General features: G+C 36.8%; 2 protein-coding genes across 7 annotated transcripts in view; one reads left to right on the forward strand and one right to left on the reverse strand.

Moving 5' to 3' along the window:
- The window catches only part of RCHY1 (ring finger and CHY zinc finger domain containing 1), a 90,705-nt gene extending 89,780 nt beyond the window's left edge, over positions 1-925 (reverse strand). For 3 of the 5 annotated variants that reach the window (XM_064485438.1, XM_064485434.1, XM_064485428.1), the window contains exon 1: positions 438-652. In XM_064485438.1, coding sequence (XP_064341508.1) covers positions 438-527 — 90 coding nt within the window. In that variant the 5' untranslated portion in view covers positions 528-652. Of the gene's footprint in view, positions 1-437 lie in introns of all 5 variants that reach the window. The other 2 variants (XM_010982964.3, XM_031470727.2) reach the window with 2 other exon arrangements.
- THAP6 (THAP domain containing 6) lies at positions 629-16,241 on the forward strand. 2 transcript variants are annotated; one of them, XM_010982950.3, is made up of 5 exons: positions 629-760; positions 1,683-1,785; positions 2,976-3,183; positions 6,556-6,681; positions 13,420-16,241. In XM_010982950.3, exons 2-5 carry the CDS (start codon positions 1,706-1,708, stop codon positions 13,672-13,674), a joined length of 669 nt encoding a protein of 222 aa, XP_010981252.1. In that variant the 5' UTR covers positions 629-760; positions 1,683-1,705; the 3' UTR covers positions 13,675-16,241. The 2 variants fall into 2 exon arrangements, with proteins under 2 accessions (XP_010981252.1, XP_010981259.1); XM_010982957.3 differs by lacking the exon at positions 6,556-6,681.
- Positions 16,242-23,014: the final 6,773 nt, after the last annotated feature.

A 23,014-nucleotide genomic window follows, 5' to 3' on the forward strand; every position in this document is an offset into this window, starting at 1 on the left:
TAAAGCTGGCAAGCTATAAAACGTATTTACTACGGGAGGTAAAACCGTACTCCGATTCTCCTCCACTTGTTTATCCCGATTCTGCTATTTCATCACACACCTGTAAGTGATCCTGGGAAAAAGCCAGCACAGGCCTGGGGATGCCTCAGTCTACTTTCAGCAGCAAAGGACTAAATAAATAAACCGATTGACAAAGTAACCGATGTGCAAGCCCATGCTCTTCCCAAGCAAGAAGAGTTCTGCTTATAAAATACAAAACAGGAGGAAAGGTGAGCCGTGACAAAAACGCTCTCGACCGCAGGAACCCAGGTACGTGAAGGAAGGCATTCTGACAAACAGCTTGGCCTCAAAGTTAGCCCAACCTAACCGCCTGCCCACCCCGCCCCCAGCCCGGCCCGGCGGAAGCTCGGAGGGGAAGAGCCCAGTGAAGTCGTCACCTTCAGGAGACATCCTCTGTCATAATGCTCGCAGCCCCGCTGCCCTTGCTCCTCTCCGCGGGCGCCATCTTCCCGCGCCGAGGCAGCCATCTCCTCCACCTCCCCTCGCACTCCAAGAACCCTTCCCCGAGGATGAAAACTGAGCCCGCAGCAGCAGCACCGCTCTAGCCCACCGCTTCCCGGCTGCAGCTGCCACCGGAACCAAGATGGCGGTGGATCACGTGACCCGGGGCAGCCGGATTTCCGGTTCCCAGGACGACGGGCCGGAAGCGAAAGGAGACGCAATCTCTGTCGTCGGCGTTAGTCGGCTTTCGCTGCTAACGGTAATAACTCTTAGGTTGCTTTTCCTTTTCCCCCATCGCTACCCGTCCACACCCTGGGCGTGGTTCGGGGCGAGGAGAACCGCAGCGGCGCGGAGACGTTCGGTGGTCCCTGGGGTAGGACCGCCGTCCAGCCGCATCCGCACTTGTGACAGGGCGGCCCCGCCCTCGGCCGGCGGCGGCCGGAGCCTCGAGAATGGGGCGGAGCTCGGCCAGGCCTCTTGTCTGCGAGCGGGTAGCCGCCTCTGCTGGGCGCTCAGGTGCTCTCCATCGCAGTGAACACCTTGCTTAGGTCCCGTTCCCCTTTACTTCCTGTTCATACCTTCAGAATATATATTAACAAGTACTACGTACCAATCACCAGCTACGCCGTGGGGACAAAAAAAAAAAAAAAAAAAAACACAGCCCCACCGTGGCTTCATGAACTAATAGACTGGTAGGGGAGAAAGGTATTCATCAGAGAATCTCTGAAATAAATGTAGGATTACAGCCTTGAGGAGTGCTAGGAAGAAGTGTGTGTTCCTCAAGAGCTGGTACTAGAGGGGCTCTGACTTAATCTGGGTGTCAAGGAAGGTTTCCCTGGGGAAGCAGCACTTGAGCTGAAGGCTGAGGAGGAGCTAGTGTGACAAGGCCTTGTGGCAGAGAGAACGTCGTGCCTATAAAAGGCAGTGGAAAGGAAATGTATCAGCCTATAAAACTGAAATCAGGCGCCTCAGTGCATAGCTAATATGACTTGCCCTATTAAAGAGCCAAACCCAGAGAAAATTTTATGAGCAAAGGTGCAGGTGTTGGAAGAAAATTTTTGCCTTTGGCTTTGTAACATGATTTCATGTTACCTAAAACGTACTGGAACATACTGGGAAAGGTAAATACGGTCCCCCTAGCTTTGAAGTTACTAACTCTTGCCCTCTTAATTTTCTTTCAGTTCTGTTATGAGTTGCTAAAATCATGGTGAAATGTTGCTCGGCCATTGGATGTGCTTCTCGCTGTTTACCAAATTCCAAGTTAAAAGGACTGACATTTCACGTGTAAGATTTTGCTGAAGTTAAACCAAGTACTTTTGAATGTTAGAAAAAGCAAAAAGACAGTTCTCTTTAAATTTTCAAGTTTGAACTTTTGTTCCCAAGTTCTTTTTAAATAACCTTTTTAGTTGAATTGGAAGTGGCAGTGATACTTTTACCCGTTTACAATTTAGTTTGGGAACTTAAGATACTTGACAAGGTATCACCAGCTGATTAACAAAAATATCAAACTCATTTTTGCAAATATTGTTACTTTACATCTTAACATACCTTCAAAGAAATTCAGTGTTGTTTACATGTAGTTTACAATCTGAATGATCTTTGCCCAAATATATTCTATCCTTTCTATTTAGAAATAGATGAAGCTTATGTTGTAGAGAAAGAAAATGTAAGTTACAAATTCAGTCCAAGGGTTCTTTAGGTGTATTTCAGAGAAATCAAGATGGTCCTAATTTGGTATTTTAGCCATTCTTCTGGCATAGGAAAGAAGGAGCAATAAGATTTAATAATTACTCATTTGCTAAAGGTTCATTTTGCTGCTTTTGTACCACGGACTGTGCTGTGTGCTAGAGAAAGATCTGCTAACTACTTTGCTAGGTTAAGAGAAAATCAAAAATGAGTATGTGTACCCTACCTTATTCCAAAAAGGATTTGAACCAGCATGGAAAATCGGAAAAGATACGGTTATTGGCCTCCAGATCTCAAAAGGACTAGTGCTGATCTCCAGAACTCCGAACTCTGCAGGTGTTCTCTGCATTCATTCACTAAGCATTTATAGACCCGTTTTCTATAAAATGCTGTACTAAGCAATTTTTTTGATGCTTTCAGAGGAATGAAAGAACAAGTGTCTCTGAGATAAATTCCTCAGATAGGAAAAGGCTCAAGTGATATTCTTTATCACCAAGAAAAACCTTCAATTGTGGATCTTACTATAAAGTGTTAAATATTCTTTGAAACGTTTCTCTTTTATGACATGAGTATAATTTAAACAAGGGCCATCTGCCTGCAGCATGTTTGGTACAAAGATCTGACTGTTAAAACTGAAAGTTATGACAGCATGAATCATGATGGTTTCCTAAATATTCTAGTTCCTGAAAATAGTAACAAACTAGTTAAAGAATCAATGTAATCACAGCCTTAATTCAAGTGTATATCAATAGTGTTTAATTCTAAAATATTTTGTGTATTTTTTCTAGATTCCCAACAGATGAAAAGGTCAAAAGAAAATGGGTATTAGCAATGAAAAGACTTGATGTGAATGCTGCAGGCATTTGGGAGCCTAAAAAAGGAGATGTGTTGTGTTCAAGGCACTTTAAGAAGACAGATTTTGACCGAAGTGCTCCAAATATTAAACTGAAACCTGGAGTCATACCTTCTATCTTTGATTCCCCATCTCACTTACAGGTTTGTGATGAGATGCTACTTACCATCATTACTTTTTTTGTTTGTTTGTTTTCATATTCTTTTTCATCATAGGTTAATATAAGATTTTGAATATAGTTTCCTGTTCTATACAGTATAAACTTGTTTATTACTTTTTATGATACTATTTAAGAACCTTCATACTTGCTAACATTTTTATTGTTTGCTTATTAATTTGAAGTCCATTCTTCAAGTTTTTAGATGTATAAACTGCTGTTTCAGCTTTTGCAAAAAATAATAGGAGTATTTTGCCAGTAGCCACTCAGAAACAGCTGTACATTACTAAGGTTTGGTGAAGGGGACTGACCTTAGGAATTGATACAGCTCGAGATTTGTGTCAGAAAATGGAGGAACATAAGAGGGTTGAACTGAAGTTCCAAGTTGGCAGTCCTCTTCACACTAGAGCAGAAGTCTAGAGCAGAGCCTCTAACAGGCCCAAAATAGACTTTTAGAGCCACATACATTCAAGCTTAACGCCTAGGTAGGACTAAAAGAAAAAAAATCAAAAGAAATAAGGACAGGAGAAGGAAAAGAGAGAAAAGATCAGAAAAAGAAAAGAGAAGGATTAAGTAAACTCTAGTGAATTCTCTGTTTTTTCTCAGTGATATTAGTGCCAAGAGTGGGCTGCCTCACCCTCAATATCTCTCTTGACTATGTACCTGAAAGTGTATTTGCTTCCAGACTGATTCCAATGTGGACATTTCAGGGAGAGCCTGTGAGTTCCCACAACAATAGCAATGAACCTCCATTGAAAAGTATCTCCCTCCTGACAGCTGGAAACAAGGGAGTAGTCCAGAAGTGTGCCTACTCCCTCGAAGTCTTGCTCACTCTCCGCAGCTGTTCATATTGCAACACGTGCGTTATCAAGTAGAGACTGCTTCACTGTTTTCCATATTAGTAAATGTACAGTATCCTGTACAATTTGCTCTACGGAGTTTCTTTCCTGTAGCAAGGTGTCATCTATAATATTAAGAGGACCTTAAGAAGTATGAACATAATAAGTGAAATAAACCATAAATTACTTTCAAGAACTCTTTCCTAATAACAAAGATATTTTTCATTATAGGAAATTAGATGGATACAATCAAAAAAGAAAAATTAACAATAATCACATAATCCAGAGATAATACTCTGATGTGTCTCTTTCCAGTCATTTGTTTGTGTATGTTTGTATGTAAAGTCATCTGTATTATATATTCTTACAAAAATAATTATATTGTATGTCCTTTTTTGTATGTTTCTTTCTTTTTTTAGCATTCATATAGTGCTTACTGTGTGCCAGACACTATTCTAAGCACTTTACATATGTATTAACTCATTTAGTCATCACAACAACATAAGAAATAAATACTATTATTATTCTTATTGACTACTTGAGGAAACTTAGGCACAGAAAGTTGGAATTCCTTCCCCAGGTCACACTGCTGTTAAAAGGCAGAGGCTGGATTTGAACCCAGGCATTATGGCTCCAAAGTTCACTCTTAACTACTATTTTCCATGATGTGAAATATTGTTTCACAACAGTGGCTTCAAACTTTAGTCTACATAAGCATTTTCCAGGGAACTTGTTTAAAATGCAGACTCCTGTGCCTCTCTCCCAAAGAATTTGATTCAGTAAGTTTGGTTTGGAGTCTAGGAATCTGCACTTTTTAACAAGCACTTCACAGGATTGTGTTACAGCTTTATGGATCACATTTTTAAGAGAAACTTACATAGAACATAATTTTTTTAACTAAACTTTATATTGAAATATAACGTGTATGTGGAAAAGTGCACACATCCTAAGTGTATAGACCAGTGAATTTTCACGAAGTGAATACACTCATGTAACTCCCCTCAGACCAAGATACAGAATATTACCAGTGCCCCAGAAGCTTCCCTCATGCTCCTTCCCAGTCACTACAGCCCCAAAGGTAACCACTGGCTTCTACCCAATCAGTTATAGAAATGGAGTCATGGAGTAGGTACTCTGTACTCTGGCTTCTTTAGCTCAACATTTTGTCCATGTGATTCATCCACACTGTAACATGTGATACTAGTCCATTAATTATCTTTGTGCTATAATATTCCATTGTATAAACAAGATATAATTTCTCCATTCTCCTGTTGATGAATATTTGGATTGTTTCATTTTGGGGTTATTATGAATGGTGCAACTACGAACATTTTTGTCCATGTTTTAACGCACTTATGTACACATTTCTACAGAGTATGTGTATATTTCTGTTAGAAGTAGAATTGCTTGGTCCTAGGGTTCAGCCTGAGTAGATATTGCCATAGTTTTCCAAAGTGGCTTTGCCAATTTATAGTCCCACCATCAGCTTATAAAAGTTCCTCTACTTCTGAATCCTTGCTAGTACTTGGTGGTGTCATCTTTGCAGAGCATTTTTAATGACCATATAGCAGTTGATCATATGTATGAACAACAGTTTATTGTAATCAGTCCCCTCTATTGTATATAGGTTGTCATCTTTCACTATTTTAAACAGCATTATGATGAACATTATTGTAGTTGAATCTATGTAGATAGCCTTACTTCCTCAAACTGAATTCCTGGAAATAAATTTTGTTGAGTCAAAAATTATACACACTTTTAAGGATTTTGCTTTTGATACAGACCTCCCAAAGGCCCACAGTAATGCTTTAAAGTATCTGTCCACCCTAATCCTTAGTATAAGTTGTGTTTTTAACCTTTGCTAGAATTGATAGGCAAAAATGGCATCTTATTGTTTTAATTTATCTTTAAATGTTAGTGAGTTTCTACATTTTTTCATGTGTTTAGTAGACATTTGTATTTCTTCTTTTGTGAATTACTTATTCAGGTCCTCTTCTGTTTTCATCTTTTTCTAAGCTGTTTTGTAACAACACTAGATACTAAGGATTTGAATCATTTAACTGCCATCTATGTTGCAGTTATTTTTTCTTATTTTTAGTTCTAATTATGGGGTTGGTTTGTTTTGTTTTTTGAAATTCAGACTTTTTAAAAGTAGTTCTATGTTTTCTCTTGTGCTGTCTAACTTTAGCCTTCCCCACCTTAAGATTATATAAATATTTCCCATATATTTTTCTGGTTCCTCATGGTTTTCATTCTTACATACCTTTTCAGTACATAGAATTTCATTGTGGTTTATTATGTATAAAGGATATAACTGTTTTTCTTAATTAGTTCATTTTTTCATGATTTATAGCCTTTCTCCACTTACTTAGAATTCCATTTTTTATCCTAAAGGCTTTTCTCCACTTGATCTATTCAGATTTTTCCAAAAGAGTAGTATACTATTTTAACTATTATATAAGGACAATTATATAAGGACAAAAGTATCTACAATGATTGTTATTAACTATTCTTAACAGGGGAAAAAAGAAAAGCTTCATTGTAGGAAAAACTTCACCCTCAAAACCCTTCCAGTCACAAACCACAATCACCAGCTTGTTGGTGCTTCCTCAGGTACTGAAGAATTCCAGTCCCAGTTCACTTTTGTAAGTAAAATTACTTACTGGGCTAGTGTTGATATTTTTAAGATGAACATGTCCTCTCCATTAGGATTAAGCTTTTCATAATCATATTGAACAACGAGGAGATGAGGGTTTTTTTAAATACGTAATATTATAAAATAATATTGCTTCCCAGGGCCATTATATTTTTATATATTTGCAATAATGATACACAGGTAGTTAATCTTTTCTTATATATTTAGTTCAAAGAGTACTTTCACCAGGATATTTCAACCAATAAAATGCAGTAATTAATTCCTCCCTTTAGATGTCATACTTTCTATATAAAAATATGTAATTTAAAAAATAGTTGTCTTTAGGTTTTCTTGAAGAATAATCATACACATTATAGAGTATTGAAGCTTGCATATATTTCATTCATCTCATTGCCTGTTCATGTGAGAACCAGACCTGAAATCCAAATCTATTTTACTATCTTGGTTACTGTAACTTTATAATAATTCTTGAAATCAGGCAATGTTACTCATTCAACTTTATTCTTTTTCAAAGGTGCTTTGGATATTATAGGTCCTTTGCATTTTTATATGAATTTTAGAATCACCTTGTAAATGTTTACAAAAATCGTGCTATAGTTTTGGCTGGGATTGTGTTCAATCTACAGATCCATTTGGGAAGAACTGACATCTTAGTAAGACTATTTTTATGTCTTTCAACCCATAAACTTATTATATCTCTTCAATTATTTACACCTTCTCAACAGTGTTTTGTAGTTTTCAGTGCACAGGTCTTTCACTTCTTTTGTCAGATTTATCCCTAAGTATTTTGTATATTTGGATGCTATTTTAAATGGTATTGTTTTATTTACTGTTAGTATATAGAAATAAATTGACTTTTCTTTATCGATCTTGTATCTGTCAAACTTGCTAAACTCACATTAATTATCAAAGCTTTTTTGTTGAGGTTATCCGATTTTCTACATAGACAATTATGTTGTCTGTCATTAGAAACAGTTCAAATTCTTCCTTTCTAATATGAATGCCTTTCTTTCATTTCTTTGTCTTGCTTTATTGCACTACCTTGAACTTCCAAGGCTGTGCAGAATAGAAGTACTGAGAACTGATCTTTATGTCTTGGACCTGATATTAGGAGGAAGGCATCAGCTTTTCACCATTAAAGACATTAATATAATATTAAATATGATGTTAACTGTAGGTTTTTCATAAATACCCTTAATCAGATTTAGCAAGTGCCTTTCTCCTTTTTCTTCCAGTTTTATTGAGATATAATTGACTTTAAAGAACTGTATAAGTTTAAGGTGTACAGTAATGATTTGATTTACATACATCATGAAATGATCATCACAATAAGTTTAGTGAACATCCATCATCTCATATAAAACAAAGTTAAAGAAACAGGAGAAACAAACTTTTTTCTTATGATAAGAACTCTTAGAATTTACTCTTAGCAACTTTCATATATAATATACAGCAGTGTTAATTATATTTATCATGTTGTACATTATATCCCTAGTACTTATTTCTCTTATAACTGGAAGTTTATACTTTTTGACTGCCTTCATCCAGTTCTCCCTCCCCTCATCCCTTGCCTCTGATAACCACAATCTGAACTTTTTTTCTACGAGTTTCTTTGGTTTTTTTTGAACTGTTATTCACCTGTAACACTATGTTAGTTCCTGTTACACAACATAGTGATTCTATATTTTTATATATTTCAAACTGATCACCACAATAAGTCTAGTTATGATATATCACCATACAAAGACATTACATAGCTATTGACTATTTTCCCCACATTGTACATTTCATACGCATGATTTGTTTATTTTATAACTGGAAGTTTGTAACTCTTACTCCTTCACCTGTTTCTTTCCTCGTCCTCCCCTCTGGCAACCACCTGTTTGTTCTCTGTATCTATAATTCTCTTTCTGCTTTATGTTTTTTCTTTTTTTTTTCTAGATTCCACATATAAGTGAAGTCATACAGTGTTTGTCTTCCTCTGTCTGACTTATCTCACTTAACATAATACCCTCTAGGTCTATCCATGTCATCACCGGGGAGGTGACTTTCTATTCCTAGTTTGCTGAGAATTTTTATCAGAAAGGAATATCAGTTTTGTCAAATGCTTTTTCTGTACCTGTTGAGAGATCATAAGGTTTCTATTTTTTAGTTTGTTAATGTGATTAGTTGCATCAATTGATTTTTTTAATATTAAACCAGCCTTGCATACTGGAATAAATTCTTCATGATATTATCCCTTATATGTATTGTTGGATTAGATTTAATTTTTTGTTTAGAATTTTTTCTTGTATGTGGACATTGGTCTGGAGTTTTCTTTCCTTGGAATGTCTTTGCCTGGTTTCAATATTAGAATAATGCTAATAACATCGGCATTCAAAGAACAAGTTAGAAAGTACTGCGTTCTTTTTCAGTTTTCTGGAATATATTGTATAGAGTTGCAATTATTTTTTCTATAAATATTTGGTAAACTTCCCCAGTAAAGTTATCTGCGACTGTAATTTTCTTTGTGGGAAGGTTTTTTTTTTTTTAACATTTTTTATTGATTTATAATCATTTTACAATGTGTCAAATTCCAGTGTTCAGCACAATTTTTCAGTCATTCATGGACATATACACACTCATTGTCACAATTTTTTTCTCTGTGAGTTATCATAACATTTTGTGTATATTTCCCTGTGCTATACAGTGTAATCTTGTTTATCTATTCTACAATTTTGAAAGGAAGGGAAGGTTTTTTTGGTAGCTTATATCTTCGAAGGGATTTGTCCATTTTATTTCAGTTGTCAAGTTTATTAGCTTAAAATTGTTCAAAACATTTTCTTATTATCCTTTCAATATATACAGAATCTGTAGTGATACCATCTCTTTCATTTCTGATATCAGTAATTTGTTTCTTTCTCTTCTATTGGTGATCAGTCTGCCTAGAGATTTATCAGTTTTATGATCTTGTCTAGAACTAGGTTTCATTGACTTTCTCATTTTTCTTTTTTGTTATTTTTGCTTTCTGCTTCACTGATTTCTACTCATCTTTATTCTTTCCTTCTACTTATTTCAATAAAATTTGCTCATATTTCTGGTTTCTTAAGATGGAAGCTGACGTCATTGAATTGAAGCCTCTTCCTTTCTGACGTTTGCCATTTAGTGATACTAATTTCTCCCTGTGCTTTAATTCCACAAATTAGATATGTTTTCATTTTCATTTGGTTCAAAATACTTCCAGATCCCATTTTGATTTGTTATTTGACCCTTGGGTTATTTAGAAGTGTGCTATATAGTTTCCAAATATTGGGGCATTTCCCAGATATCTTTCTATTATTAATTTCCAACTTAATTCTGTTGTGATCAGCACGAATACACATTGTGTGGCTTGAATGCTTTTAAATTTCTTAAGACTTATAGCTTAGAATATAGTTTATCTTGGCAGATGTTCTGCATGCATTTGCAAAAAATGTATATTCCGCTGATGTTAGCTGGAATGTTCAGTTAGGTCAAATGGTTTGATGATGTTCAAGTCTTCATTCTTAATGAGTTTCTGTCTACTTGTTCTGTTGTTGAGAGAGAGAGGTGTTTATTCCTCTAGTATACTTCTGGATTTGTTTCATTCTCCTTGCAGTTGTCAGTTTTTGCTTGTTACATTTTGCAGCACTGTTATTAGATGCTAAATATTTAGTATTCTAATGTCTTGATAAAATTAACCCCTTTATTATAAAGAAATGGCCCTTTTTATCCTTGGTAATATTCTTTTCTCTGAAATCTACTTTGTCTGATAGTAATATACCCACTCTAGCTCTCTGTTTATTAGTTATTGTAGTATATATCTTTTACCACTCTTATTTTCAACCTATTTGTCTTTTTATCTTTAAAGTGCAAAAATAATACCAATGTGGTATGGGGTTCATAGCATATGTAAAAGTGAAATAAATATATAACAGCATAGCAAAAACGTTGAAGAGGAGAAATGAAAGTGTACTATGGGAAGATTCTTATACTCTGTGTTAAGTGGAATAATATCACTTACCACATAGCTTGTGGTAAGTTAAAGACGGATGCTATAGACCCAAAAGCAACTATTAAATAGCTATTAACTGTTAAACTGTTAACTATTTAACTATTATATACACAAAGCTGTGGCTAATGAGTGAGAAAAAGGAGATAAATGGAATCATAAAAAAAAAATTCAGTTAATCCAAAAGGAAGCAGAAAAAGAATAAAATGAGAACAAAGAACAAATGGCACAAATAGGAAACAAGTAAGGTGGCAGGTTTAAACCAAACCATATCACATTAAGTAATGTGACATAAAGTAATATAAAGAAATGTGATAATAATCACATTAAGTGTAAAGGGTCTAAATAACCCAATTAAAATGCAGAAATTATCAGATTATATTAAAAAGAAATCAAGACCCAAAAGTACATGCTTCCTATAAAAAACACACTTTAAAGATAAAAAGACAAATAGGTCTACTTTAATTCCTTACAGTGCAGCTGTACTGGTGATAAATTCTTTTAGCCTTTAAATGTCTGAAAAGTCATTATTTTGTCTTCCTTTTTAAAAAATATTTTCACTAGGTATCAGATTCTAGATTGACAGTGTTGGGGTTTGATTGTTTTTAGATTTTTTAAGATGCTGCTCCACTACATTCTCACACATATTGTTTCTAATCAAAATCTACTATCATGCTTATCTTTATCCTCTGTACCTAACAGTTCTTTTTTTTTCTTTTTGCTTTTAATAATTTTTCTTTTCTAGTTGTTTTGAAGAATTTGATTTTGGTGTGTCCCACTTTAGTTTTCTTCATGTTTCTTGTGCTTAGGATTTGCTGAGCTTGTTTATCTGTGGGTTTATAGTTTTCATAAAACTTGGAAAATTTTTGGCCATGATTTGTTCAAATATTTCTTTCTGCCTCAACTTTTCTTCCTTCCCCTTTGGGGAGTCTAGTTACATGTGTACTAGGCTGTCTGAAGTTGTCACCTCCCACTGATGCTCTATTAATTATTCTGTTTTTTTTTTAATACTCCCTTTTCTCTCTGTAGTCGTGTCTGGATAGTTCCTGTTGCTATATCTTCCCCTTCACTAATCTTTTTTTCTGAAATGTCTAATCTGCCGTTAAGTCTCTACAAAATATTTTTCACCTCACACATTGTAATTTTAGTCTCTAGATGTCCTACTTTATTCTTTTTTATGTCTTTCATGTCTCTACTTAACTTTTTAACATATATAATGCAGTTTTAATAACTTTCTTAATTCCCTTGTTTGCTATTTCTAATATTTCCTAGTTCTGGATTGGTTTCTATTGATTGGTTTATCTCTTATTAAGGCTCATTTTTTCCTGCTGCTTTGCATGCCTGATAAATTCTGTGTGCCACACACTGTGGATTTTACTTTGCTGGATATTTTTGTATCCTGTATTCTTGAGCTTTGTTCTGGGGTAGTTAAGTTATTTGGAGGCAGTTTGATCCTTTCAGGTTTTGCTTTGTTAGGCAGACTAGAACAGTGCTCAGCCTTGGACTATTTGTTCTCCACTCCTGAGGCAAGATCCTTTTGTATACTCCACTCAGTGCCCCATGATTCTGGTCTGGCTGGTGGGAGAGGTGTCTGTTCCCTGTGAGCTCAGGGCACTCCTGATCTTTTCTGGTCACTCTCCCTCAGCCTTGAGCAGTTTCCTACACACATGCTCTGATCTGACTCAGAGGAATACTTGAAGGGGAGCCTCTGAAGAGCTCCAGGGTTCTCTCTCTGTGCAGCTCTTTACTTTCTAGTACTTTGTCCCGTGAACTGTAGCCACCTTGGTCTCCCTGGGTGCTTTGCACTTTCTCGTTGACTCAGTTTACAAAGTTCTGCCTGGGTTTCCTCTCCTTGCACTGAGGCCTGGAACTCTATCAGGGCAGTAAGCTGGGCGATCATAGGGCTCATCTCTTTGTTTCTCATCTCTCTGTGATCTCTGCTTTCCTAGTCTGATGTCCATTATCTTCAAAACTTATTTTTATGTCTTTTGACCATGTGTTGGTTTTTTTTTAGGTAAGAGTCAATCCAGTCTCTGTTATTTCATCTTGGCTGGAAGCAAAGTTCTCTTAACTAATTTTAATGTTTAGTAACAGGTTTTCAAAATTATTCTATGGTACATTTATAAGATATGTCAGTGTTGTCTTCCTTAATTTCGAATGAATATATATATATATATATATTCATATATATATATGGGTAAACATAACCATAAAAAGTATTGAAAGCTTGTTATCTCTTTAAAACTCCCAAGACTAGAGGCCCATCTAAATCCCCTAACACCCAGCCTGAGGACCTGCTTCAGTGTCCCTTTCCTTTCATTCCTATAGAAAGTGAAATATTTATCAAAATAAAGCAATTCAGTTAGAAGTCTTAAAATAAGTTTGTTTGACAGGTAATACTTAAGCTCAGCAGCCTTACACTTAGGGACTGAAAGCTGTGTAGTCATTGCAAGGGCCATGGTGTTCATAAGCAGATACCTACCTGCAGATGAGACAGGATTCCCATCCACAGGATTCTGCCCTTCTCATGTGGGCCTGGCGTGAGGCACCTGGAATACTGCTTCTACCCACTCCTCTTCCTTTGTTCTTTAAACCCTAGTATCACCAACTTTTAAAGATCTTCTCTAAGCATAGTAAGTGGAGAAACTGTGGAGGCCTACTTATAATCTTTTATCTACTTGTGTGTTTGGTTTAATAACTTGATGTTTATGTTTTCAGGAACATAGTTACAGTGTAATGGACAGTCCAAAGAAACTTAAGCATAAATTAGATCATGTGATCAGCGAGCTAGAGGATACCAAGAAAAGTCTGCAGAATGTTTTAGACCGAGAAAAACGCTTCCAAAAATCATTGAGGAAGACAATCAGGGAATTAAAGGATGAGTGTCTCATCAGCCAAGAAACAGCAAATAGACTGGAAGCTTTCTGTTGGGAGTGTTGTCAGGAAAACATAGAACAAGACTGTATTTCATGAAATGATTTTGTTATGTTCTACCTAAAATTGACATTGGTACAGCTTTTTAGAAAATAATTCTCATTTACCATCATTAAATAATATCCATCATTTGGAGTGATTCTTTGGATCCTCTGCAGCATTATGCATTAGAGTTATTATCCAAAGACTTCTTTTTTGAAGATGTGCAGAATTTTGTGCTAGTTATCATGTTTTTGTGTGACTTGTGACAATTATGTTTTTATAGACCTACACTAGTGCCAGATCGCCATTGTAAGATGTTAAAAGATCAAGAAAATTCTGTAGGACTAAGGAAATGGTATCAAATCAGCCAAATTAAGCTGTAGTAGTAAGAACTGGATACTTAAGCAACATCAGATTTTTGGCTAAGTTGAATTGTACTTTAAATATATTTTACTATAAAGCAGAATTCATTTATAACACATGCCCATCTTGGAGCCAATCCAAGGTGCTTTTGTCATCAATAATACCAAAAGATCTTTTTACACGGCATCCCATAGTACTGACCTTGAGAACAGAATATGGTGCAGATCTTTTGGCTTTTACAGTTGTTCAGAGCCAAGTTAAGAAGATCCATGGTGAGGTCTCTGTTTTTCGGTACAGTACATCATTTCTGCTCACTAGGAGCACTTTGATGTAAACCAGCATAGCTTTAACAGATTTTTAAGGAGGGTCATAAATATGATTTTTAAATGGTTAGTTACTCTGACAGTTTTTCTGAACATTTTGTTTCATGACTATTATTTCATCATAGAGGTGTAAATGCCAGTAGTAGCTAATACTTTTAATGTTGTTTCATATTTTATAGAAAGCAGTATTACTAACATTTTTAAAAATACAAAATATAGAAGAACCCATTAAAAATAATAATGTGGTTCTTCTAGTTAAAGTAGGAATTGGAGAAAGGATTGTAATACTTCCCTTTAATTAGGAGGGTAGATTACTATCCAAGAGCTTTTATTTAGAGAAATAGATAAGTAAAACAGCAATTTTAGAATAGCTTCTTACTGAATTTCCAAAAGAATATCTCTTAGTTATTTTCTGATTGATCCAGGTGTCAGAAGGTTTTAGGTCATAGGTTTTTTCCTAACTTCGTAGCAAAAACAACTGAAATTACTAAATTAACTGTCATGAACACTGTGGATTAGAATTAAAAATTACTAGCCCAAAGCCAAATTCAACTTTGAAGCACATGTACATATATGGCCTTCATTCACACATCTATACTATAATAGTTAGAATTTGAGTATCAATTATTTCAATGTGTTAACTAGAAATGAACTGCATTTTGTGCTAAAATATTCATTGTAATTTTATTTGTGTTATATTAATATCGGTAAAGATATGGTCACTTGAATTTTTTATATTTAAGAAGTTTCTATTTTAGCTCATGTCATATTTTTATGTAAGATTCCAAACCTTCCCTCTGGGATTTTACCCACATTTGAGAGATTAGCACTATGCTAAAAAGAAATCACTGACGTTCTATCTTTTTGCTACCTTATAAAAAAGCTCATTTGCTACCCATTATTTATTTTAGTTATTTAATTTTGAATTCATAATGGACACTCTAATGGGGAGTTTGTGTATGATCTTAGTTTTATGGAGATTCTTTGCTAGAGATGGAGAATGACCCTCACTCTATTTTTGAGCAAAAAAATTAAAAGTCAGTGGACAGGGAAGAAAAGTAAGAAGATCGATCCAAACACAGTATGTCCAGATCCTAGCCCTTTACTGGCTTCTTAGACTAAATCAAGCCCAGAAGACCTTTCCAAGAGTAAATCCCCAGTTTCTGCCTCTATCAACACAGGTGCGACAGTCACTTTTACTACTTGTGTTCACAGTGAACTCAGCTCTTGTCTCCTTTCTCGTTAGTCTTAGTACCATTGAGAGAGAGAGCTGTGGGCAAAGTATTGGTATCATCAAGGAGCCGGACCTACCCATTTGCCCTTTATTTTTATGAAGAAATGATTACCAGTAGAAACCTGACATAAGAAATAGGGTCTTCCCCAGCTGCCACCCAAACAAATACCTGAACACAGTATATACCTCAGTCCACTGTTCCCAGAGATTCCAGCTTAGCCTGAGGAAGAACTGTTCTGTGCACAGCAAAACCAGTCATCCCCCATCCAGAGGTTCCTCAAGCAGCCAAGGCCAACCTAAGGGTTGCAGTTTGCTTTCAGGCTTGGAATAGCCTCTGGGTCCTAGAACAAACCAGGCCACCAGTTCAACCTCAGCATCAAATCAGGTACGAAGGACTTGTCATGGTGTTTTTCTCCATGTGAACTTTGAATCTCTGGAAATAGACTTTGCTAAAGATAATCACAATTATACCATAGTCTTTAATTTGAGAAAAGATGAAATGTATTAATATATATTTAGTTTTAATAAAAAGATAAAATTATTATAGAAATAATTGAGTAGTGAAGAATCCATTATATATTTGAAAAATAAAGTATTTTTTCCAGTAATGTGCTCTATGTGGTTTTTATACATTCAGTTATTCAATAAAATGAGCAGAGAAAAATCAAGAGTATGTATACAGTGGTTTTGCTTTAATTCATTCCACATTTTTTCCTCCACCAATAACTGATATCATAGAGTCTGCTAGGTTAGATGACCCAAGTGGTAGGCCTGATTCCACTACAGTGTGGACCTGCCATGGACCTCTTTCCTGCTTTTGGCCTCACCCAGAACTAGCAGCCTTCATGTCACCAGTATATAGGTGAGAGCAGTACCCTCAGGTGTGAAATATGCCGCCTTCAGAACCCAGAGAGGCTTAATAGGCATTGTGCCTCCTTATTCATAGTGGGAGATACAAGTTGTACTAATTTGTCTGTTACTTCAGAGGGGATGTCCTAGCATGCCCTCATCACTGGATACTCCTCCCCCAAAATTTTACTGATGTAGCAGACCCCTGAATTTCATGGTTTTTGTCTCAGCCTCCGGAGTGCATGTACTTCATCAAGGCCTCAAATTTACTTACTAGCCACATCTTGCTCATCCCATTCAATTAACATAATCCGTCAATGTAGTGAACAGTGAGTTTTCTGTAGAATGTTTATCTGGTCTAGGTCTATTTTAGTTACAACAGAAGCAAGAGAGTTACAACATAACCTAGGCTGTTCGCATCACTTTTTGCTCATTCCGTGTGAATGTGAACTGTTTCTGACCTGTTCTTTTTAGGCGGGTGGAAAAGCACGCACCCACCTGATCAGTGGTCACATGCCATGTGCCTATAGCCTCATTAATTGGCTCTGGCAAGATACCACATCTGGCACACAGCTGTAGTCAGGGCTACTACTGGGTTGAATTTGCCTTAGTCCACTGTCATCCTGCAGCATCTGTCTAAATTTTGCAGGAACCAGACTGGAGAATTAAATGGAGATACAATGGGGGCCACTGCTCCTACATCCTGTAAGTTCTGTAAAGGTAGCACCTTAGCCAACCCCACAGAAAAATCTGAAGCCAGGGGTGTGTGAAGGGAGGAATTAATATAGCAGGCCTGTAAGCAAGACTTTCTAAAGATAGCAGTCTCTATCTTTAGAAAGTCCTGCTTACAAGGTTGGCTCTTGGCTGGCATCTGGGAATTTGGATTTCAGGAGGATTTCCACCATTCCCTAACTAGTAAGAGGGGCTCTCTGTGCCTTAACAATTTGTAGAAACAGTGTGGTTTATGCTGAACATCTGCTCTCCTTCTGGGAGTCTGGAATTTGGGAATATCTTAGGCAAAGAGTGCCTATATAACAAGCCCCCAGTAAAACCTTGGGCCCTGAATCTTTAATGAGATTTCCTGGTAGACAACATTTCATATATGTTGTCACAATTCCATGCTGGCTGAAGGGGGCTCCTGGAGGCTTACACCTGTTTACCTCTAGACTTTGCACCATGTCCTATTTCCCTTTACTGATTTTGCTTTATCTTTGTATTGTTTTGCTACAATCCTAGCCATGTAGCAATGAGTACAACTATATGCTGAATTCTATGAGTCCTCCTAGTGACTTATTAAACCTGGGGGTGCTCTTGGGGACTCCCAACACAGACGGTCTTCTAAAATTGCCCTGAGTTGGGGCAAAGAATCTGAGCCTTTAATCAGTCATTGGATGTGGGCAGCCCCAGAAAAAGGGAATGCCATTAGGCAAGGCAGTTCACTTCAATTGAGGCAATATCTGAAGAGGGCTGTGAGCTTAGGTCTGTCACTCCCAGCAGCTGGAGGAATAAGTCCTTGCTTTGTTCCTGAAGGGGGTTCTGGGTGTTACATCAAGAGTGTCCACTGCTTCCTTGAACTCTCTCTGGCACTCACTCTTCTTCATTTTGCTTTAACCCACAGTTATTCTAGAACGCTCTCATTAATGGTCAAATTAGTGACACATCAACCAACACCACAGTAAAACTGTTCTATCAGGTTCCTCTAGTTATGAAAATATGAATTCTTCAAAGATAGTTCTGTTGCATGTTGGGGACTTCTTATGGTTTGTAATATTTGGTACCATTTACATTAGATTCAACATAGTCTAGGTAAAGATAGGAAACTGGAGATGGGCTGATACATAAGGTAATAAATAAGTAAATAAATAAATGCTCAAGTACAACAGTACAATCAATAGAAATAGAATTTGGACAGAGATTTGTGGGTCATCAGTGTAAGTACCTAGCTGGATTCCAGTGTTTGAAAGAGATAATATATAAATTTATATTCATAAATATATATAGTTGTACATCTGAAATTAATATAATGCTGTATATCAATTATACCTCAATTAAAAATTATATAAATTTATCATGTAGTATACATATCTTCCAAACAGTGGAACCCACCCAGTACCTACAGCAATGACTCACAACTCTATGCCCAAACTCCATTTCTATTGATTGTATACCCTTAACATTTCTCAGATACAGCCCCCTCCCTACTCCATCTCCAGGACCATTGCCTTGGTTTAAGCCCTTTTTCTTACCTTGATTACTGCAACAGACTCTTTGGTTTCCCTATCTCCAGTCTGCCTCCAGGAAGTTTTCTCTAAAATGTGTATGTCAATAATCACATTAAACAAAAATTACCCAAACACCCCAATTAAAAGACAGAATTATGAGACTGGTTAGGAAAGGAAGACTCAACTATAAGCCATGTTCAAGCAGTGACTTTAAATACAAATATACAACAGGTTAAAATGAAAGGCCTTTAGAGATGTGCTCAGGAGAAACAACGGTGCCCGTGCTCCCACATCCCTCTCCTTCCTCCCAGCTCTACTTCTGATCATGGAATACTGCCTGATGCAAAGGAGGAGTCAGAAGAAGAAAATGTTAGATCAGGACCAGGAAACCCAGGAGCAGAAGACAGATACAATTTTTAATCTAAGAACCACCTGGGGGTGGAGAGTGAGCACTAGTAACAGCAGTTTAAGAGGAAATCCTGAGAATTTAGCACATCCAACCATTTCACATATATTTTTCAAGTTCCAGGAACTGTTATGCCAGGAAATGTGCTAGGCACTAGAGAACCAACAAAGAAAAGACCAGTTCCTGCCCTCAAAGAGGTTAGAGACTAGCAAGAAGTTCCAAAAGCCATAATCCAGGGATACCAAGGAGTACACTTCAGGAGGATGGGCTGCCTGATGCCTTTTTCCTCACTGTGCATGGCTTTATTAGTAGACACACATGCTCAGTAGAATTCACACCACATCATCAAGTTTGTGTCTCTGTCTCATTCATTTAATATTTATCTTAGGCAAGTGAAGTTTATAGATGAGCATATTTAATGTAATCACCCATGATGTGTGCTTTCAAAGCCTCATAAGCTATTGTGAGGGGTACAAAGATGATGAGGGCATTCACAGCCTACAGGGACACACATGTACATAACACAAACACATAGAAGTGGACAAGGTGGCAGGACTGTGGCAATTAAAGTAGGTGACTATGAAATTAATGGGGCCTCAGAGTTCCAAAATGGAACTTAAGTGTGTCAATGTGGGCACTTTTAAGGCTCTGTCCCAGGACCTGGATTCTGTCAGCACCCTCCTCAGATGTCAAAGTAGGAGACCAGACCAACCAAAGAGAACTAAACAGACCTAGGTTCAAGTCCCAAGCCTGCCAGTTTATTACATATGGGACCTGGGCCAAGTTACTGAACCTCTCTGAGTATTTACAAAGTAGACAATGATACTTTCCTCACCCTATTGTGGTAAGAATTGTATTTAATTGTGTGTAAAACATAGACCATACAATGAGCTTTCCATGTATTGTTTTTTCTCTCTAATTAGAAAAGATGCATGCACCCCAATGCTCATAGCAGCACTGTTTACAATAGCCGAGGCATGAAAGCAACCTAAATGTCCACAAATGGATAAAGAATATATGATACATACATACAATGAAATACTACTCAGCCATAAAAAAACAATGAAATAATGCCATTTGCAACAACATGGATGAACCTAGAAATTGTCATACTAAGTGAAGTCAGAAATAGAAAGACAAATATCATATGATATCACTTATATGTAGAACCTAAAAAAATATACAAGTGAACTTATTTGCAAAACAGAAGGAGACTCACAGACATAGAAAAGAAACATGGTTACCAAAGGGGAAAGTGGCGAGGGATAAATTGAGAGTTTGGGATTAGCAGATACAAACTACTATATACAGAATAGATAAACAGCAAGGTCCTACTGTATAGCATGGGGAATTGCATTCAATATTCTGTTATACACCATAATGGAAAAGAATATGAAAAAGAATGTATATACAACTGAATCACTTTGCTGTACACCGGAAACTAACACAACATTGTAAATCAACTATACTTCAATTAAAACTTTTAAAAATATACACATATGGTTTTTCTTTCTTTAAATCCCTGGCAGGAGCATGAGAGAAGAAGACAAGAACAGGAAGGGCACAAGGCAAGATGGGAAAACGCACTTGATGGGCTGTGTAGCAGCACAGGCAACAGTGGCCAGGCGCGCTACTTGTGCCTTAAATAAACCTTCCCTCTCTGTGGCATCTCAAAAGCAGGCAAGGAACACTGTCCCACTGAAAGAGAGAATTTTACTTCATCACATCTTCCCATGTCAACCCTAAAAGGTCATTTAATCTATCTTAGATATGTCTCACTCACTCATTCGTTTTTTTCATTCCACTTCATCAAGCACCACGGACAGTGCTGCTCACGATGCGGTTCAGAGACCAGTGTACAAGTTAAGGAGCTTGCCCCAGGATGGAAATCAACTACAGCACGAAGCACACTATTTAATTTATTCATCATTTTTTCATAGCAAGGTTTTCTCCATGAATGAAACAATGTGTTGATTTACATTCTAGAATGAGCGACTTATTCTTGACTTGCTACTTTGGGTAGCACTGTCTCAGAGTTATCAAGTCATTTATCAAGTCTTGGAATTAACCTTAGCTCCATGGTTTGTGGTCAGTTGACAGCAGGGGAGTCCCCGACAGATTTGTGTTAGATAATAAATTTCCCAAATCCTGGTGGTAGAGCTTGCACAGTTGAAAAATAACATCATCTCTGACTCAGCGAATGTGGGCCTCATCCTTTCTAAAAAACAGAAGGGTTTTATTAAACAAAGGTAGTGAAGCATACGGGCTGTGCAAGATGCTAACCACAAATCCTGGGATGAGCCCCTTGTGGAGACAGGCATCAGCTGCAGACTTGCCAGCCAGGTGTACTCAACATGCAATTTCACAAAAAATGAAGGGTACTGGTGCTTGTGAAAGAAGGAGACTGTAATGCTACGAAGTGTTGCCAGGCTGTACAGCTGAAGGAACTTACCTCTGAAATCCAAAGGATTTAAAAAAATATTTTGGCTGCCACTCTTATTAGGACACTTGTGGGTGGGTCTTAAGAGTAGGGAACGCCTTATTGAGATGTCCATTTCACCTTTGCTTGGCCATCCCATTTTCTGGACATATTTTGTTAAAAAGGTAAGGAATAGTTTTAGCTAGCAATGAAATGTGACTATCCAAAGGATCAAGGAGGTGGGGTACAGCTCTGTGGTAGAGCGTGAGCTTAGCATGTGTGAGGTCCTGGGTTCAACCCCCAGTACTTCCATTAAAAATAATAATAATAATAAAATTAAGGAATCAAACTCACTAAGGCCCCATAGGGAATGGAAAATTTTAGAGTGAAATGAAAATGTATTCTATAATTTAAATCTAAAACCATGTCTAGCAAGTTATTTTTACTTTTCTTTGTTTGTCTGTTTGTTTCTTTTATTGAAGTATAGTCAGTTTACAATGCTGTGTCAATTTCTGGTGTACAGCGTAATAGTTCAGTCATACATATACGTTAATTTGTTTTCATATTCTTTTTCATTATAGGTTACTACAAGATATTAAATATAGTTCCCTGTGCTATACAGTATAAACTTGTTTATCTATTTTATATATAATACTTAGTATCTGCAAATCTCGAACTCCCAATTTATCCCTTTCCATCCACTCCCACCCTGTAACCATAAGTTTGTTTCCTATGTCTGTGAGTCTGTTTCTGTTTCATAAATGAGTTCATTTGTCTTTTTTTAGATTCCACACATAAATGGTATCATATGGTATTTTTCTTTCTCTTCATGGTTTACTTCACTTAGAATGACATTCTCCAGGTCCATCCATGTTGCTGCAAATGGCATTATTTTATTATTTTTTATGGCTGAGTAGTATTCCATTGTATAAATATACCACAACTTCTTTATCCAGTCATCTGACATTGGACATTTAGATTGCTTCCATGTCTTGGCTATTGTAAATAGCGCTGCTATGAACATCAGGGTGCATGTATCTTTTCTAATTAAATCCAGCAATCCCACTCCTGGATATATGCCCACTCCTGGAGTGGGATTGCTGGATCATATGCAAAGTCTATTTTCAGCCTTTCAGCAAGTTATTTTTAAATGTACCTTATGGCAGAGGCACTCTGCATGTGCCCAGAGAGAACTATAGGAGGATGGTTTGTAAGAGCAGAAAATGGAAAGCAACCCAAATTCCATCAAGTGGTGAATTGATAAAACTATGGGGCACCCATATAAGGCAGCAGTAAGCAAGAATTCAAAAAAAAAAGGAGTTGATTATATGCATTGGGACAGAAAGAAAAGACACATTTTAAGTGAAAAGAGATAATTAAGAAGGCAACTCGAAACATTATCCCTTTCATATAAAAAAAATTTAAAACTGCCTACAAAATTTCCGAATGTGTGTGTGTAAATATATGGAAAAAGGAATGGAAGGATATATGGCAAACTGTTAAAAAGTGATTTGGTCTAGAGAGGGGAGCATATACTATGTGTGTGGAGCGGGGGCAGAGGGAGGGAGAGAGAAGAGGCAG

This window comes from Camelus dromedarius, chromosome 1, assembly GCF_036321535.1.
Source record: "Camelus dromedarius isolate mCamDro1 chromosome 1, mCamDro1.pat, whole genome shotgun sequence".
Lineage (NCBI taxonomy): Eukaryota > Metazoa > Chordata > Mammalia > Artiodactyla > Camelidae > Camelus > Camelus dromedarius.